The 19,685-nt window shown below is 41.7% G+C and overlaps 1 protein-coding gene across 4 annotated transcripts; it reads left to right on the plus strand.

Moving 5' to 3' along the window:
- Nucleotides 1-88: 88 nt before the first annotated feature.
- On the plus strand, nucleotides 89-9,683 carry cnot4 (CCR4-NOT transcription complex subunit 4). Of its 4 annotated transcripts, none has more exons than XM_023955677.1 (13): nucleotides 89-336; nucleotides 2,941-3,163; nucleotides 3,397-3,594; nucleotides 3,850-3,936; nucleotides 4,122-4,223; nucleotides 4,434-4,559; nucleotides 4,642-4,766; nucleotides 4,848-5,054; nucleotides 5,137-5,194; nucleotides 5,271-5,526; nucleotides 5,681-6,169; nucleotides 6,454-6,699; nucleotides 7,832-9,683. In XM_023955677.1, the coding sequence occupies exons 2-13, from the start codon at nucleotides 2,990-2,992 to the stop codon at nucleotides 8,158-8,160; spliced, it is 2,397 nt and encodes a 798-aa protein (XP_023811445.1). In that variant the 5' UTR covers nucleotides 89-336; nucleotides 2,941-2,989; the 3' UTR covers nucleotides 8,161-9,683. The 4 variants fall into 4 exon arrangements, with proteins under 4 accessions (XP_023811445.1, XP_023811448.1, XP_023811446.1 ...); XM_023955680.1 differs by having other exon boundaries at nucleotides 90-336; nucleotides 6,454-6,687; XM_023955678.1 differs by lacking the exon at nucleotides 89-336 and adding an exon at nucleotides 347-469.
- The last annotated feature ends 10,002 nt before the right edge of the window (nucleotides 9,684-19,685 follow it).

Consider the following 19,685-nt stretch of genomic DNA (forward strand, 5'->3'; position numbering starts at 1 on the left):
TCATGTTAAAGCAAAAGAAGCATGTAAACTCCATCTCCCACAAAGCATCTGTTCTATTGCGCAGGCTCAATGGCACCGAATGTTTGCCCCGCTCCCTCCTCCCTACTATAATGCTAGCTAAGATGGTGGTTTGAGCGTAATTTGTCTCAACAATACCAAGAAAAGAAAGGGGCAAAACATCTTTACAACCTTTTAATTACAGCAGAACAGCACAACTACTGTTATATTAAGTGTCCATTTAGATAAATTGTGACTTTTCTGTTAGATTGGCTTTTAGTCCCCGCCCAATTTGGTGTGACTCCTTTGGAGTGGAATCCTAAGCTAAATACGGACAGGGTAAGTAACGCTAACATTAGCCAAGACCGCTAGCTCGAGTTCCTTCCTATCTCAGTAAATAAAGGGCGGGTGTGCATGTTACGAGCTCTCGCCGACAGGAGAGTTTTGTCAAGATTTCAGAATTGCTGTCCAGGTAATATTGGTGCACTTGGAGCACTGTCAGCTGTTCACTGTACAAGCAATTTGTCTGCAGATATTAGCTTGTGTAGGCCGCAACGTTAGATAGGCTCCAAAACCTTGTACTTCTATCGTTAACTACTAGCATTCAAGCTAAACGCATAGCATTACCCAAGCTGTCATTTTTTTTCTGTCTACAGCAAACGTCATTGCCATTTATTTTTCTTTCTTTCTTTCTGTTTCGTGTCATTGCTTGATTTGTGTTTCGTGTGTTTTGTTTCTCTAGTCACGTTTACAACATAACTGGATACCCGCCAGCAGTCGAACCGGCGTTCTGTACCAATTTGTTGCTAACGTTAGCTTAGCTCAACGTTAGTCAAAAAAACATCTGTCACGATAATGTACGATCCAGAAGACAGAGCCAGTCTGTCTCCACGCAGCTAAAGTCACACGCAGGGTTATCTCTGTATTTTTCTTTAACACGGTGATGTCTGCGAAACAATCAATGATACTATATAATAAACGTCAGTAGCAGGAGGCTATCAACCAATCACCTAAAATGCTGGTGTTGCGTTAATGTAACTTAATTTTGTTTATGTTTATCAATCTGAGGTTGTAATTAAGCCCATCTGTCTTAAGCGATGCTGTCACGTAGAGACCGAGTTAACTATCCGAGTTATTCAACAGGGTTATATTCATAGAGAAACGCACCTATTTTCTCCTAAGCGTCAAACGTGACGTGTAAAACTCTGTCAAGCCACTAGAGATGTACAACACCCGCTTTGACACTTAGCTGTCGGTAGTTCTGTTTCAGCTTTTTCTAGAAACCTAGTTTTCTGACTATTAAATAGTACAGCCACTCATAGTGATTGCTGGTCTGTCCAACATCCCTCAGCATCCTTTATAGGTTGTCGTGTTTTCATCTATTTAATCCAAGTTGTGTTTTGGCATTGCCCAGAGCTCAAGGGGGATCCTTTTGTTTTGTTAGACCATCAGTTCTCTATGCTAGTTGTGTCAAAGAAACTGCAAACATTTTTCACGACTTATAATGGTACAGCACTGTTTTTTTCTCTCTCTGCCTTTCAATATCATTACATAACTTCTTGATTTTTGGTAGTTGTATTCATCTTAATGACCGCTTGTATCTCCTTTCAGATATCTTCTTCGTAGAAAAAAAGCAAACGTGTAATTTTATGCTTTATTTTTTTATATAATACTTTTATTTATTTTCATTTCAAATGTAAAAAATGTTTTTGTACAAAAAGTGATGGAAATTCATGTTGGCTAATACGTGCAGCCAAGATGCGCCTTGCTACATTGCCCGCCCATATTTTATAGGTGTCCAAGGTTGCATTTTGTTGTTGGCCGCACGTGTTATTAAACTTAAAGTTTAAACTCCCATTATCTGTCACAAACCAAGGTGTGTTAAATGTGTTCCCAAATTTGATCCATCCCCTGGAGGAGCGGAGAGCCACACTCAGGATCTGTTTGGTGGTTTAACCCTAACCACAACTGTAATCCTGACCTTAGTCCTTCCTCTGGTTCTGTATGGCCAAGACAAAAGTTTAGGGCTGACCGCACGTATTTGGAGAACTACCTGATTTACTATTTTTTTACGTGTTGGGTTTGTCATCTAGGTTTGATAACAAACTTTCTGAAAAAAAGTCACTCCCCCCTAACCTTGAACTAACTATATTTTTAATTTGCCTGTGTTTTATATGAAATGTTATTTTATATTGAAAATATTGTAGGCATCATTCACAATTATAGGGTTATGTGATTATTTTAAAAACATAATTGTCCGTTTTGCTTACAAAAGCTAGTTTTTTTTTTCTTTTCTATATTTTCTAGTTTTGGAGCTTTCGTTTTAAACTATTCATGACTTTTTTGACATTTTTCTAAATGTATTTAAAGGTTGAATAATGTTTAAAAATAACTGATATACCCATGTCCTGTTGATTTAGTTCAGCTCCTTTTTTAACTGAATAAATCAACGTTGTGCTTCTATTTCCTTTTTTGTAAATGTTTAATTTTGACTTTGTTTCCATTCTTTTCCCTTAAGGAGTCACCTCAGCAAATCAGCTTTTTTGTTTCCATATATAATAACTATTTGAAGATCTGAAAAAGGTCAGTTTCTATGATGCTGACATATTATCAAATTTGAAGTACTACATGTATATGTAGCTCATGTGTCAGCAGGTTCTCTAGCTTTGGAACTGACGATAAACTAGGAACAGCTCTGAAGCAGCCCTATGCAGTTTATCTGTAGCACCAAAAACTTCAGTGAAATATATACGTTCATTTTGTCCATTCGAAAAATATTTTTTATTATTCTATTTGTTTCACTTATGAACTGCTTGAAGTTTTCTTCTGTTTACATCAAATTATACACCAGTCATGTTTACAGCAAATAGTTTGCTCACCTTTGATTTATTACTGCTTATAAGGACCGTATTTGCCTAAAATCATTTTTATTTATTTTTGCAGCCCTGTGCTCTGTGACCAGCCTCAGTGCCCACTTGTGCTACACCGTAGGATGTCCCACAGCCCCGAAATAAAGGACGACCCCATGGAGTGCCCTCTTTGCATGGAGCCACTAGAAATTGATGATGTCAATTTCTTTCCTTGCACCTGTGGCTATCAAATCTGCCGCTTCTGTTGGCACCGCATCCGCACAGATGAGAATGGCCTCTGCCCGGCCTGCAGAAAGGTGATACAAAGCCCTGAGTTTATTACAAACAAACAAAAAAAGGTTTTTGTCTGCACTCGTTTGGCAAAACAGTTGTGTTGAGATGCTTTATTTTACTCCACTCCTAGTCTTTAAATACACTGATCAATTCATTTTGTCCTTACAGTCCAACCGTAGTTAAATCTTTGACATTTAAGCTTAAAAATGTGAATATTTTTCTTTCTTTTAACTTTTTTTTTTTTTTTTTTGTGTAGCCATATCCAGAGGACCCTGCAGTGTACAAGCCTCTGTCACAGGAGGAGATCCAGAGGATAAAGAATGAAAAGAAGCAGAAACAGAACGAGAAAAAGCAGAAGGTGACAGAAAATCGCAAGCATCTGGCCAGTGTCAGAGTGGTTCAGAGGAACCTGGTTTTTGTGGTGGGGCTCTCGCAGCGACTCGCTGACCCTGAGGTGAGTACTGCATTGCAGTTTACAAAGTCGCAGATTTTTCCTACCTTTGCCACTGGGAGGTTGCACTCTTGGGGATTTGCTTGGTGGGAATCACGTGGTTGCAGCAACAAAAACAAAATGCTTATACCTAGTTTTTGGAAACGGTAAAAGAATATGCTCTTTGAGGGAGAATCTCATCTACATTTAGTTAGAAATTACTATTTTTATCCTTATTAGAAAATATTTAGATTTTACAGTTTTGTATTTTCCTTACAGGTCCTAAAACGTCCTGAATATTTCGGGAGGTTTGGGAAAATCCATAAAGTGGTTATCAACAATAGTACATCTTATGCAGGTTCACAGGTAAGTTCAAAACATTTAAAGTATTTACAGATAAAACAGTGGTTTTATTGGTGTAGCTTTTACTGGAAAAAAGAAAAAAAAGATCAGAACCACAGTTTGTTGATATTGAACTTGAGTTTGGCTTGTGTGCACAGAGATCTATGGGAAGTCTGTTTAACCTGTATTGTTTGCTCTTTGCTTTTCAGGGGCCCAGTGCCAGCGCTTATGTCACCTACATCCGCTCTGAAGATGCTCTAAGAGCAATACAGTGTGTCAACAATGTGGTTGTAGATGGCAGAACACTTAAGGTAAGAAGTTTAGCTCCTCTGTTTTTTTTTTTTTCTCATGTATTTTCAAGCTTATTTTCTGACACTAATCTGTTGCAAATACAATCAAACTTTTGTTTGACTTTTAATTTTAAATCTGTGTTAAGTCATTAAAAAATTAGATTTTGTTTTTTTTTTTAGAAATGAACTATGCCTTATCATTAAAGTTTCTATCTTGTTTTTCTGTTACAGGCTTCTTTAGGAACAACAAAGTACTGCAGTTACTTCCTCAAAAGTATGCAATGTCCAAAACCTGATTGTATGTATCTACATGAACTTGGGGATGAAGCGGCTAGCTTTACTAAGGAGGAGATGCAGGTAAAGCTGTTCTTGTGTTGTTTGTTGGAAAGTCGAAGCTGCTCTTGTTCTTCATTTGATGTGAATGTGGAACCTCTTATAGGCTGGGAAACATCAAGAGTATGAACAGAAACTCCTCCAAGACCTCTATAAAATTAACCCAGGCTTTCTACAACCTCCAAGTTGTGGAACAGAAAAGTCAAAGAATAAACCCAACTCCACACAGAGGTCCGTTCAACGTGCTTGTCTGTATTCTAATCCTCAATGAATCAAAATGTGTGACGTATTTGTTTCCCTTATTTCCAACAGAAGCAACAGTAGTAATGGTAAAGATGGGTGGCCAACACTTTCAGGACATAGCAAGCTGCCAAATGGGCTTTCAGAAGATCGCAAGTCTCCTCCGCTTCTAGATTATCTAGATCAAGAAGCTAACAATTCAGATGGGCTAGAAACAGAGTTGGGCCCTGGCCAGCTTACGGCCATGTCCCCCTTTCCCTCCAACTGTGATAGCAACAGGTAAGACAGGCCTCCTCAATGAAAAATAATATTAAATCCTCAGAAAATATTTAAACTCTTTTCTTTTTCTTTTAATCTGCAGTCCAAATGATAAGCCTTCAGAATCAATTGGTATGGTCAATGGAGATACTATACAACAGGTAAAACCACCATCAAACATCAAATCCTCGAGATATGAAGCCAAGCGTTCTCACTTTTCCGGCTTTGAATTTTTAGATTCCCACCAGTGACTCCCCCTCCCCTCCCCCGGGTCTAACTAAGCCCGTGTTGGTGGTGCCCATAAGCATGTCGGACCTCCCGGCCCGCTCGCCCTTTGAGGGTGCATCCGCTGAGTCTCAGTCCCTCTTTTCAGACAACAGCAACTTCAAACATCCCAACCCCCTCCCTGCCGGACTGCCCCCTTTCCCCAGCTCCCCCCGCAGCAGTTCTGATTGGCCCATGGCGCCTGAACCACAGAGCATCTTCACATCAGGTATTCATTCATCTAAATATACTGTAAATCTTCTTTAACAGATGAGCCTGGGGAAGTGTATCATTTGTGTTTAGTCGTATGTGGAGCCGTTACAGGAGCCATGTTGGTTAATGTTGGTGTTCTTCTAAAGTCTTCCTTCTCCTTTTTCTTGCAGACACAATACCAGTGTCTTCTTCTACAGACTGGCAGGCAGCCTTCGGTTTTGGCTCCTCCACCAAGCAGCAAGACGACGACCTAGGCTTCGATCCGTTCGACGTCACCCGCAAGGCTTTGGCCGACTTGATAGAGAAGGAGCTGTCGGTGCAAGATCAGAGCCCCCTGTCCCCCGGGCCCCTCACCCAGGGGGCCAACCACGGTCCAAACATGCTACAACCCAACCCCAGCAGTTCCCACCACTTCCCCAGTGGCCTGCCACGCTTTCATCAGCTTCATCACAGACCCATGTTCAGCTTCCCCAGCAGTCACAACAGCCAGGCCAATCAGCAGCAGCCCCCATCTGCCAGACACCCCTGGATGGGCTTACCCCCACGAAATAACATCACACACTTGAACCACTCAGCTGGAGCTGCCTCACATAGTAACTTCTTGGACCTGAATCTGCCCCTTCAGCACAACACAGGGCTAGGAGGGATCCCCATCTCAGGTACCTGACACTCGGGTCACCTTGGCAGGTTCTTTGTGTGCAGTGAAAGCTGTGTATGTTAAAACACAGTAGATGTGCTGCATGAGGAAGTTATTTAATATCACAACAAATGAGCTTTGCCTGTAGCCTGGAGATACTTGTTTTGATCAGTGTGTATTGATTTTTACAGAGTGCAGACAGACATATTGGTAGTTGCAGTTCTGCACTTAATCACTTTGTGTCGACAATGTTCTGTCGCTTAAAGATCTGGTGGTCTAACTCCTCTGCTTCCTGTCTCTCTGCAGAAAACAGCGGCTCTATAGACGGCTTAAATGTGAAAGAGTGGCAGGACGGCCTCAGAGCTCTTCTACCCAATATCAATATCAACTTCGGCGGCCTCCCCAACTCCTCCTCCTCTTCATCCTCTTCGTCCTCCAACAGTGTTAACCACATCGGTGGGCCTCCGGGGCCAGCAGGCATTTCACACAGTCTGAGCTGGGACGGCACAGCCAGCTGGATGGATCCGGCCATCATCACAGGTAGAAATAGCTGTAGGTGTCTTCTTCAGTCAATTCTTTTTTTTTTTTTTTTCTCTGAAAAGTTGTTTTCATTTCCAACTTGAAGTCTTTAAATAAACACAATAAATTGTATTGTATTTAAAATGAGCATAATTAGCAAAACAGTTGTGACTTTAGCCTAAATTATAAACTAATGTTCTTTTGTTTATTGTGCTAGTTGCATTCTAAAAATAACCGGCGCCTCCCTACTGCACAGTAGTCATCTTTATTTTTTACAATTATTATAGATAATTTAAGGCTGTGAAACTCCTTACTACACACTTCATGATCTTTCCTCAGACATTTTTACACGTTTCTCTTTTGTTGAAACTCTCAAAGTTCAAGCCTTTGTAGAAATATGAGTCCAGTATTATAGAATGAAACCAAAGCTCATCTTTGCATTCTGAACACACTCTGGACAGGAGACGAGGCACGGAGGAGATTGATTGACATTAGTCTGCAGCCAATCAGGGTGCAGAACACAATGCACTGTAAACATAAAAAAAGTGAAATACTGCACAAAAAAATCACAAAACTGCAAGACAAGAACTGCGTTCTAGCGTTGGGCCACTGTAGAACCTTATTGTAGAGCAGATAACTGTGAGGCAAATAGATGCCACCCCCTCCCTCCAGCTTCAATACATTATATTATACTTCTGGTAAGAAGAAGGCCGTTCACTTTCTCTTGTATTTACAGATGTTGCTCATTTTTGGGGGGTGTCATTAGCGTACAGTCTTCCCTCGTTTTCCCTGGTTTTGTTCTATAAATAACCCGGATAGGTAAAGGCCACGATGTTTTTTAAGGCTGTAAAACCTCTCACTATGCACTTTATAAACTTTTCTCGGACAGGCTTCAACATTTTCACTTTGCTCTCTTGTTGAATCTCTCAAAGTTGAAAATTAAATCCACTTTTATTAAATTAAAACAAAGGTCTGCTCGCAATCAAAGATTTGTGTAAATGTGACAAATTGAACACATTCTGTGCAGTGAAAGAAGTATTCACCCTGTTAGGGGAACAATTTGGATGTTTTCAGCATTTTACCAGTTTGAAGAATTTCTCTGTTGAACTGCCGTCATGATCGCTCTGATGGTCTCCTCTCAATCCCCTTTGCCCTCCTCCCTCAGGCATCCCAGCCTCAGCAGGCAACAGTTTAGACTGTCTCCAAGACGACAACCCACCCCACTGGCTCAAGTCCCTGCAGACACTCACAGACATGGACGGCCCCGCCAGCTCAGCCGTGCCCCCTCCCCAGCCCCTTCACAGCAACCTCCTCGACGGTCACCTCCCCCTCCACCACAGAGCCGCCAGCGGCTGGGCTCCCTACCTGCCAACTCCCACAGCCAACCCAGTCAGCCAGTACCACTCCCCCCCACCAGGCTTCCAGACCGCCTTCAGACCCCCAGGACAGCCCGTCACAGAGCTACTACAGAGTGCGGCTGTGGATCGCCACTGAGCACAGACTGCAGCAGACACCCATCCATTCCCCCCACCACCACGATCTACCCACCGATTCTGTAACCCCCCCCCCCCCCCCCCCCCCCCCCCCTCCCAATGCAAAACACACCAATCTGCAGAGAACGAAAATTAACAAAGTAACAAACTTGCTTTCTTCTTTTCTCTTCCTCCTTCCTTCGTGTCGACTCTGAAACCCTGTTTGTTTTTTGTTTTATGGCACACAAATAATCCCTACCCTCCGTCTGCTGCCATCACCACTCCTTAGGCATAGTTTTGGGCATAACACGGGATTCAATGTGTAGCTTAGTGTCATCAGAGAGCGCAAGAATCGGAATAGCGTGAAGTGCCCAGTGGTAACACAAATTAACTCCTCAAACTGGCAAGGAAACAATTAGCAGAGTGGAGGTCTCTTTAAAAAACAACAACTGATGATTAAGCATGAAAACATTTTTTTTTTTTGGAAAGTTGAAGTCAGGGTTAGTTTTCAAGACAAGAAGCAAGCTGTGAATCTGCTCTTTGAAGCTTTTCCCCAAAGATCGTCGTCATCCCCACTCTAAAAAGAGACTGTGAAACGGTTCGAACTTACAGATGTGGTATAAACTCAATGACGTAAAAGAAATCAGAGAAGTTGGCACTTTTTTTCTTTCAAATAAAATCAAGAGAAGTTCAGATTTAGCTTGAGGGTGAATAGAAGGCAACACCAATCAGTGGAGGGCGCAGGCTATGCATTGGCTCCCTGTTCAGTAGGTGTACAAATGGCCTGCCTGGAAGGCCACTTTGCTCATACTCCCTGTAGTGTGGGGCTTCCACTTGCCCCATCCAGCTGGAGGGAGATTTCTTTTTTGGTTGCTGAACCTCTGTATCAGAGGGTGGAGCACAAACCTCAACCACAGGGAGCCACGGCGGTGGGAGATCTGGCACAAAACCACTAGGAGCCCTAGGGTTAGACTCACTCACAGTGCCACTGTGTGGCACCTCCGGTAGTTAGCCCTAACATGGACAGCCTCTGCATCGATGGGACGGTGACTGATTGAGAGAAGATATCTGCCAGCTAAATGGGGTTAACGGTTCACGAGGCCTTAAAAAAAAAGGTGAGAAAAAGCTGGAGGCGTGTCTGTGACTGCTGAAAAAATATGCAAGCCTGTATGTGACTTCGGCAGCTGAATGCGAGCGCGCATCCCAACAGAAGACGATACCAAGTACTGTAGAAAGGAATCAAATGAGATCATTTGCTAGCAAATCCTTCCTCTGACCTCCACCATCCCTTTTATTCTTGTTTCTTTTCTTTACAAAGTCTTAACTCTGATTCCTGTTGACACTCCCCCCCCCCCCCTTAACAGTATTTCACAAAAATGAACAAAGTCGTCCAGCAGAGAAACCAACAGAGTCATACAGTGGGTTTTAACATATTTTGCGAGGAAAAAAATAAAAAAACAACAACTCGGAGGCGCTTAAAGAACGTGAACTTTCCTCTGCAGGTCTGAATAAATGAACCTTAAATAAACTGAAAACTCAGCTACAGTTTTGTCTGCTCTTCTGTTTGCACCACCAGATTCTGTTTATTCACTGACGAACAAGCTAATAACAAACCTTCATTTTACAGAACTCAACAACTGGAGGGTTTGGTCCTGGGAGATCACAGAAGACTTGTATTCTGTTCTCATATCCTCCACTAGGGGGCACTTGACTAGGGAAGGTCGCTGGTTCAGTCAGATTTCAAGTCATTCACACGTGACGTTAATGACAGACCGTTGAAGATGCATGCATGCGATTTAGCAACATTTAATATGCTCTGTCACATTTATAAATGCACATTTTTTACAGTTGCACTGCAGAGATGGAGGATTTATACCTGGAGAAAATAGGTTTGTCCTTTTTATTCTCAGATGAAATCATTTTACTTTATTAATTTCATTTCTATAAAGATTTTTTTTTTAAATTTTCTAATGCAGAAACACATATGGTGCCAAGTTTTTGTGTATTGCCATTTATTTGTTTTTATTCTTAAATTATATTGTTGAATGAGTTATTTTTTTTTGTGCTGGTTTGCACAATTACACCCTCCTCTCCAACATGATCAGTTTTTAGCATTAAATCTATACATTGATTTAAATCGGCTTAAAGAGACAAAAACAGGCAGCGGTGAGGTGAAATTCTTTCAGTGTTTACAAGGTAACCACAAAGTAAACATGCTTGGCTGAACAGTTAAAGTAAAGTACAGTTAAACAGAGGATAAAATGAAACCTGTTGAGACAGTGGGTAAAAAAAACAAAACGAATTTATCTGTCAGTGATTCTGCTAGTTCTGCTATTCAAAAGAGATCATTTGTACCCCACCAGATGAGATCTTCCATGGAACTTCTGGTGCAGAGATTGCCATGGATCTCGTTTTTCCAATAATTGCTCCAACAGCTGATCTCTACTTTTCAAGCTGCTTGCTTATTGTTGATTGGTTCATACATGTGAGGTCTACAACCTGGTTGCTGGTGTCCTTAGACAGCTTTTTGGTCTTGGGGAAACAGTTGCAGTCTGACTAAGGGTGCGGACAGGCGTCTTTTATACAGATAACCAGTTCAAGCAGGTGACATTAATACAGGTAACCAGTGGAGGATAGAATAACTTCCTAAAGAAGAATTAACTGCTCTGTTAAGGATGGAATTCCGGCTTTTTTATTGAAGATAAGTGCTTATTTTTTACTCCATTTATACAAAAAATCAGTCAATGTGATTTCCTGGATTTTTAATTATTTATTATTTTGAAGTGTTGAACATTACAGACCTCTCATCTTTTTAAGTGGGATGACCTGCAGAATCTGTAACTGTCAAACACTTTTTTTTATCCCAGAGTGTAACAGATCAACATTAAAGCATGGCAGAAATGCTATCATGCTGTGGGATTGCTGAGTGATGGATACAAAATTTGTGAGAAACGTTGGCACAGAGTGTCAGAAAACATAATCTTGAAGAAATCACGATACTAAGACCAGAACAATTGTTCCAATAGGAACAGTTTAGAAATGCATAGCTGCCCTTTAAACGACATAAATGATGACTTTAATTCTGCCGAAATGTCGTCTCAGCATCTGTCCAGGTGTAATCGGACATGCAGATGAAACAGACACCCTGGGATGGTTGGAGCTGCTTCAGGCTGAGTGTGCTGAGGAGGCACCAGCAGTTGAAGGTGAGCGTGTAAATAATGCAGGCAGGAAGCAGATTCCGGGCCTGTGACAGTGAGTCAGCAAGAACCCGAGGGTGGGTGGGGGTTGGAGGAGCCGCTTTGCTGAGAGTTGCCCCACGCCACCGTACACTCATGCAGACTACACTGTGCTGTAACATAATGGAGCAATCTGGGTGATGATGCATGCCTGACGCTTACAAGAATAGCATCTGTTTCTTCTCCACAGCCACGGGAAATCACAGCCCTGTGAGAGACTCTGGTGGGGCAAAAACTGACACGGAAAGCTGCCAGATTTTGCAATTAATACTTAGATTTTTAAAATCATTTTCATTAAAGTGCTCATACTTGGGGAAATAGGAAGCACGCCATCTGTCAAGATACATTCAAAATGATAGCTGATCTGGTCTTTTGAACCTTTGAAAACATAAAAGTAGAAATGTACACGCCATAATCTGCCGGATTGCAAAACTACTTTGCCTGTATTTGCTTGATTTGTCACTTTTTTTTTGTTACCAGGATGCATTTGTTGATGGCCACCATTCTGTTCCACTGCTAGTCTAAAATTTTAAAGAATCTTAGTATCCTAATTTATATTTCCTTTAAAAATATAAATATTTAAAAAATTTGGATGACAAAATATGCCAAACTTCCAAAAGAAATTAGCTTCCACCTGATTGTAAAGCTTAAAAGCTTGCTTGCATTGAGTCTAATTAGCAGCTCATTCAAATTCAAACTTTATTTATAAAGCACTGTTCATGCAGCAGCAACACAAAGTGCTTTACAGTTTTCAAGCAGTTTAAAATAAAATTATAAAAGACACAGAATCTATTCAGGTCTTGCAAAAGTGTGTTTTTCCAGAACATGTTGTATCTTTAAATTCTGATCGTGTCTGTACTGATTTATTAAAGGAAATCTGAGTGAATAAATGTGAACAAGCAGCCTTGAACCAAAAACCAGGTGTTTTATCGCAATTTCACAGCGATCCACAGAGATGTCCTCTGCAGGGGTTCAGTCTGCTAAACTGCTGAAGCTTTGCTTTCCTCAAGGACTGCAGCTACAGAAAGAAGGCGCGTGCAGAGGGCAAAGGAGCCGCAGTGCCAGGACTGAAATGGAACACTTTATTTATTCTGAAAAGCAAGGATAGATTATGATTATGACATCCACCACAACAGCAGATTCCAGATCTGAACGCTTGAAGAAGGGGGGGGGGGCTCAGGAAACCTAAAATGCAGAATTCTTTTTCTAAAGTGCTTTATGGAAAAAAGTGATGCAAAAGACAGATAAGCACAGATTCTGTAAAATGGTGTTTGGCACTTTGACCTTGCAATGATCTGCCATAATGGCTGTTTTCTTTTAGCATTACATTTTTCTTTGCATTTTTCTAAAAAAAAGTCCATGTGGGACAGGCAAAAAAAGCAAAATCAGAATCCATGTGGTTGACATGTGGCATGGTTATGATAGGCAGCGGTATGTACACATAGTTTCCTGGTCCTGGGCAGGCTGCCAGCATGGAAAACCTGCAGGGACTGCTATCAGCAGAAAACACTCTCCATTTGTCAGCTCGTTTGACGGCCTCTCTCACCAGTAGGGCTTCTTGCACTGCAAAAAATGACAATATTAACAAGACGTTCACTCTCAGGGCATGCCTTTAAAACACCAGAGCACACGTTTAATCACTTACTCAGCTGGATGATTTGACTATTGTGCATTTATTAAGCCAAACAATTTTGTGGTTTTACCATCTAACTTTAAAGCTAGACATTTCTTAGTTAAATATTTATAAGTTAATTATGGATAATCGAGTTAGTTTGTAGGCAAAGATCAATATCCTTCCAGATTGTGACACAACCACTACAATTTTCAAATATGATCTTTTTTGCTTCAAACTGCAAAGAAAGATGACAAACGAGGTTAACCCATCATTGTTGTGCACTCAGCTATTTGACAGCACTTGGAGAGGAGGCTGCTTATCTAAAAGGTTCAATTAAAAGGACATTTTTTGCAGCGTGCACAACTCTCAGCTGACCTACACAATCCTTTACTGTAAATTCCACAAGCAGCTCAGTTAATGTGTGCTAGCCAGTAAAGCTGAAATCCTCCTCCATGGCAGTACAATGTGTACTTGCTCTGCTATGGTCTGCATGTGCTGTACCACAGAGATGTATGTCGAACACAGAGCTGCTTCCTTTAAGATTTGAAGATGTTCTTTCCTTCAAATAATCTGTAACTGATTTGAATAGATTTCTTTTATTGTTTATTAATAAAAAGCTAAATTACAACCAAGCTCATCGTAAGGTTCTAAAAAAAATTGAAGACAACATTTTTGTCAAAAAGTCAAATATTTGAATCCAAAATATTCCAAAAATGCTTAACTGAAAGAACTGCATTTTTAAAAATAGCTTATAATAATGAAAAAAAGATGTCTTAGAATCTTTTTGTTTGTAATTTTCCATATTGATCATGAATTTGGGTAATTGTCTTAAGTTTTTATTTTTGTACTAAGAGGAGGAAACATATCTTGAGATTTAGAAACAAAAAGTTAAAAAACTTTTTTTTCTTTTGTATTTAAGCCAAGGTCATCACTGCAATGCAAGACATTTGGATACATGAAAGCCTTCTGATGATCATACCTGTATTAGAGGAATCAATTATGAGGTTTTCTTTGTTTTGTTATCCCTATAAAATGTTGACTTTTAACTTTTATTTTGTTTGGGCGTGTCATTTTTTGTAGTTTATACTTGTTCAAAACTATTTTCACTCCCATCAATATAAATAATTCATATCCAAATTAATTATTATTCTTTTACAATCTTGAGGAGAAGAAACGGGACGTTCATAATTTTTAGAAAATGTTCAATGTTGGGAAGAAATTGTACAGTAAGTTTTCTAATTTTACTGTTTTACCCTAAAATAATAATTGTTTGATACCTTTTAGGACTCATCCACCCAAAATGTGTCGTCAAGCAGCCAATTGAGCATGACAGTAACCTTTGTTCTTGACTTATTTTTAGATTTTTGTCTCAGCAGTTTTTTTTTCTTCATGATGATATCATTTCATAGTTTTTTTTTTTTTTTTTTTTGGGAATCATCCTGGAATGCTGTTCAGTGATGTAACTGAAGCAGAAAGGTCACAGTGATGGCCCTGTTGGTCTTAGTTTTGACTTTTCTCCCCCAGACAGGTGCGCTGACTCTGCATGCTGTGGAGGAGAGGCTGTAAAACTAGATTCAAACTACCTCATTCTGCAAGCACGTTTGCTAGTTTGCAGCTTTGATGGCAAATTTGAAACAAGGATCGGTGGATTTAAAAAAAAAGACATCTATAAAAAGACTTTAGGCATTTTTTTCTTTTTTTTTCTTTTTCTTTTAAGCCATGTAATCTCAAAGTTGACATGTCCTCTGTCATTCATAGCTACTATGATATGACGTTTTGGTTCACTAAATTCCAGTGGAAACCAAACTGTGCAGTTTGTAACTTTTCAAATATCCTTAAAAATGGGGAAATTAGTCATTTGCAGGGAATTTAAGGGTTTTCTTCAGAGCAGCTGGCACACACCTCTACTGGATTAGGTCACATCTCTTGTATCACCACAATGATGGAAGGCTTTCAGTGGGGTAAGTAAAGAGGTGCATTTTACTGCTCTGTTTCACAGAGACCATTTGTGGACCTCCAAAAGGACGCGGAAATTATGGACATGTCCTTAATTATTAAACAAGTGTGTCAGCAACTTGGCCTGATGGAAGTAATGCAAAGAGGAAGTGGGCCAGAAAGAGTGAGAATCTCAGGGACTGAGGGTGGAGGTGGGACCTCAAGGGAAGAGGTGGAGTTGGACCCCTGGGCTTTGGCCCCTCCAGCTTTGGATATGCAACAGTGCTGCCAAAGCTATAGTTTACAGGTCGTTCTGACGCAAAAATTGGGCTGTTCACACTATTGTGTTCAAGCATTGCAGGGATTTGGGACTGCAGAGGTTTCTCGGTGATAGCTGAGGACTCCTGTGCAGCGCTGTTTACGCAGGACACAGGGGTCAAAGGAAGCACTTTGGAAGACATCAACAGGAACGGTGTAATATTTATGTATCAGGAAAATAGGATGAGTCTGTCTTTAAAGAATCGATCTAATAATATCAAGAAGCCTGAGTCAGGCAAATTGACCAGCCTTCCCAGTGTGTGTGAGTGTGTATGTGTGATTGTGCTCACAGCCACAGAGAAATTTTCCATGAGAACCCACTTCCTGGGCACTTTTACATAACAGCTGATGCGTAACCTTTCAGTCTGTACAGTTGCAGAGAATGCTGGACCTACAGAGCAGGGGGAAGAGAGAAGTGTTAAATTCATTCAAGGAAACTCTCTGACCAACAATACCTCCATCTCTCTGAAACCTGGAGGGAGGATTCAAAGGATGTTGGGCTAAATCACCTCAGTTTCATTGCCATGACAGTCATTTTCATGTGGATGGTGACATTTATTCACCTGACCTTTTAAAGAAAAACGTCAATGTGTGAAGATTTCTTCCTGCTGTCATTCATCTCCATTTATTAACAATTTCAGTCATTTGAGACAATGTGAGCTAAAAATTTCTTTAAGAACCCAAAATAGAACTAGATTGAACTAATAGTGTTAAACTTCTGGTAACATTTAATAAGAGTTTTCAACAAAGATGACATTAATACATAAAATTCATAGTCTTAAAGTTATTCAAAATTTCAAAGATTCAAAAAAGTAAGTTCAGGTTTCGCGAAGATTAAAACTAATTTTTGCATTATCAACGATGGTTTGAAAATTATTTTTAATCAAAACTTTTACATTAATAAAAACATCTTGAAATTACTTTTATTCTCTCCAGTTCTGCCAGAGAGACTCCCAGGTGAGCTGACGGACACAGTCCCTTTTATGTGTCCTGGGTCTTCCCCAGGGCCTCCAGCCTGTGGGACCTGCCCGGGAGGAAAAGAGATACCCAAGCTACCTCAACTGGCTTCTCTCAATATGGAGGAGCAATGGATCTACTTCAAGCTCCTCCCAAGGAGCCAATCTCCTCCCCCAACTCAAATCCAGGATCTAATCTTTTTGGTCGTGTCCCAAAGCTCATCACCAATAGGTGAAGGCAGGATCATAGTTGGACCCGTAAGTTGGGGGCTTTACCTTTTATCTCAGTTCCTTCTTTCATACAATGGACTGCTTCTACGACTGTCTCATTGCAGCTGCTGCACCTGTACCTCCCACTCTTTTTTCCATAACATATGAAAAAGACCCCACGATACTTAAACTCCTCCACCTGGGCAGGAGATCTCCTGTAGAAAGCAAAGCACCTTTTTAGGTAGATAACCTGGACTTTGACTTAGGGGGTTTATTCTCATTCCAGCTACTTTACACTTGACTTCAAACTGACTTAGTGTGCACTGAAGGTCCCGGTTTTAGAGAAATATAATCTCTAAAAAAAAAAAAATTAAATCCTGCTGTCTCCATACCAGATTCCATCCAGCCAACTGCTGCACCGAGAAATTCTTTCAGTTAATATTCTGAACAGAACCGGTGATATGGGGTATCCCTGCCAGAGAACAACATGCACTTTGAACAGCCTTGACTTTTTTCTGGCTTTATGGACCAAACTTCCATTCTGCAGAGACTGGATGGCCGACTGACAGTCCTTCATTGTGGGCTCTTCAAACTTTTACAAGGGCTGAATTTTTGCCTCTTAAACTGCCTGCAGTGGTTGCAGCTAGGGCTGTGAATACCTGTCAGCAGCCTCAGAAGTTCCACAAACCAACCAGGCTCAATAGGACTCCTTTTTCAACTGTCTCTGGTTTAAGTTCTTTTAGATGTAAGAGATGAAGCCCTTTCTTACAGTGAGCTCAGCCAAATGTTCCCAAAAGACTCTCATAGTATGTTTGGGCCTGCCAAGTCTATCTGGCCTCTTTGTCCACCAACAAATTTAATTCAAGGTTGATTGGTTCTTAACTTTGACAAGACCATCGACTAAAGGTCAGATGACACAACTACAAAGTCAAAGTCAAAGGCTCCTGCCATGGGTACTTTGGTGCAACTTAAACCGATGGACATGCTTGTGTTTAAACATGCTGTTTGCTAAGGAAAAACTCTGACCGCCACAGAAATCTATAAATGAAGCACCACTCAGATCTGGGAGGCTATTCTTCTCAATTCCATCCCTCCAATTATCACGCTCATTTCTGACGAGAGAGTTGACGTCTCCCAGTAGAACAATTCAGTCCCCAGTTGGAGCTCTTTGTAGTGCCCCTTCTATAGACTTCAAGAAAGCCAGATACTCCTGTTTTTCTCGCTAGTTGAAACCCATTAAGGGACCTGTCCCCAACCCAGAGGCGCAGGGACGCAACCCTCTTTAACACATGCATATGTAACACATACAGTATAGGCAAACCCCCTTCAGCCTCTCACTTCTTGCCAGGAAGCTTCAGAGTAGAAGAAAGTCCAACCATCTGGAGGAGTTGGGTTTCAGAGCCCAACTTATGCATGGAGGCAAGCACTACTGTCTCTTGCTGCTACCACAATCTCAGGCTTTTTCCTACTCATTGAGGTGACATTACATGTCCATATGGTTACGGGGCGGCGGTGGTGCCGATGTAGAGCGGTCAACCTCTGATCGCAGGCTCAGTTATCGCCTTGCCCGCCAATGTGTCAAAGTGTCATGGGCACGACACTGAACTCAGAATTGCCCCTGGTAGTTGACATTGCTAACATGAAAGGCACAGGAGCTACCATCAATTTGTGAATGTGTGTGTAGGGGCGAATGGGACTGTGAAGTGCTTGAGGTAGAAAAGCACCATATATTTATATATACATATTTTAGCACCCTACTCGCCAATTTTAACTGCACCTTAGACATTTAGGGCCCCTTGGTGGGGAGGGTGATGGGACATCACTGTGAGTAATCATGTCACACCTGAACCGGGGGTGTCTGTGTCCCTGTGGGGTGGGTTCTGGTCCTTGCCGCCGGGTGCAGGACCTTGCCAAACTTCCATCTGTGGCCGAGCCTGGTCTGGCCATGTCTACACCAACCCTTGTGGGCCCCCTTCTCCCTGGGGTGCTCCCCTCCTGGGCGGGGGCGGCTGGCCCCTGTCTTGCACCTTTCTGGACCAACCGTGGGCCTGGTGGATGGCTGCCTGGAGCGCGGTGCGGGTCTCTCTTGGGGGGTCCTGGCTCGTACCTAGGGTTGGGGCGGGGGGATGCCCAGAACCCCTGGGTGGTGATGAGGTGCTTGTCTGGGCTGTGGGCACCCCTCTCGGGTGGGGCCCAGCGTTGGGCCCTCCTGGTGCTGCGGGGGGGCTGTTCTCCTGGTTGGGCTGGGGGGGCACTCTCTTTCCCCCCATGCCTCCCTGCTCTCTGGCTCTGGGGGCCTCATGGTGGTCCTGCTGGCCCTGGCTTGGGTGGCAGACGTGGTCACCCCGGGGGCGGTTGTTCTGTGCCTGCTGCCGCGTGGCGTTGGGGGCTTCTGGCTGCCGCGGCTGCTGCGGTGGGGGTCTTGGTGTGGGGATGGCTGGTCACTCCCCTTCCTTCTTTTCAAATTCCATCATACATTTTAGAAGAACATAAACACTCAACTGAACACAGGTGTTAGCTCACCTTTGCACTAATAGTTTGCGTGATTGAATGAAATATCTCACACTAGTTGGCTTGAAGGCATAAGTATGCATGTGTGAACAATATCTGTATTGTGTACATGTTGACATGTTGATATTTTTGCAGCTAACAGGTGTGTTTACAACATTTGAGTGAGTGTGAGGACAGGCCCCCCCCTTTAAGATTTGTATTCTATCTGAACCTTACCGTAATGATAAACATCCAGTAGCTTGTTGCTTTATGCTGTTTCATGGTTTTACCCCCCTCCCCCCTCCTATGATCACCCTCCTATCTCCCCCTCTCTAACATCCCTCTCTCTTCTTCCTCCCTTTCCTTTTCCGTCCGGTCCAACACAAAAGATTTTCAAAAACAATTAAAATGAATAAAGTTTGGCCTTGATTACAAAAGGGGTTTATTCAGACATACCTCTGGTTTGTCAGAAGATTAACCCCTGTTGTTAAAGTAAAATATGTCCAACACAAAAGGCCCTCAGGTCTCATCTGTCTGCCCAGCTGTTGGACAGGACAAGTTAAAAAAAAAAAAATAAATAAATAAATGAATAAATAAATAAATAAATAAATAAATAAATAAATAAATAAATAAATAAATAAATAAATAAATAAATAAAAGAAAAGCACCATATAAGTACACACCAATTACCATGTACCAAATCCCATGCATTGGGTCACAGAGGCACTCACCTTTGACTGCACCGGCACCTTGTGATCTTTCCTGGAGGTGATAGACTTATGGGATC

Source organism: Oryzias latipes, chromosome 6 (genome assembly GCF_002234675.1).
Source record: "Oryzias latipes chromosome 6, ASM223467v1".
NCBI classification, from domain to species: Eukaryota; Metazoa; Chordata; class Actinopteri; order Beloniformes; family Adrianichthyidae; genus Oryzias; species Oryzias latipes.

Bases quoted from the DNA above. Each gene is read 5' to 3' on its own strand.
- cnot4 (XM_023955677.1), top strand. From the start codon at position 2,990: ATGTCCCACAGCCCCGAAATAAAGGACGACCCCATGGAGTGCCCTCTT. The intron at 4,224-4,433 runs GTAAGAAGTTTA...TTTCTGTTACAG, and splicing joins TAGATGGCAGAACACTTAAG to GCTTCTTTAGGAACAACAAA. The intron at 4,560-4,641 runs GTAAAGCTGTTC...AACCTCTTATAG, and splicing joins TTACTAAGGAGGAGATGCAG to GCTGGGAAACATCAAGAGTA.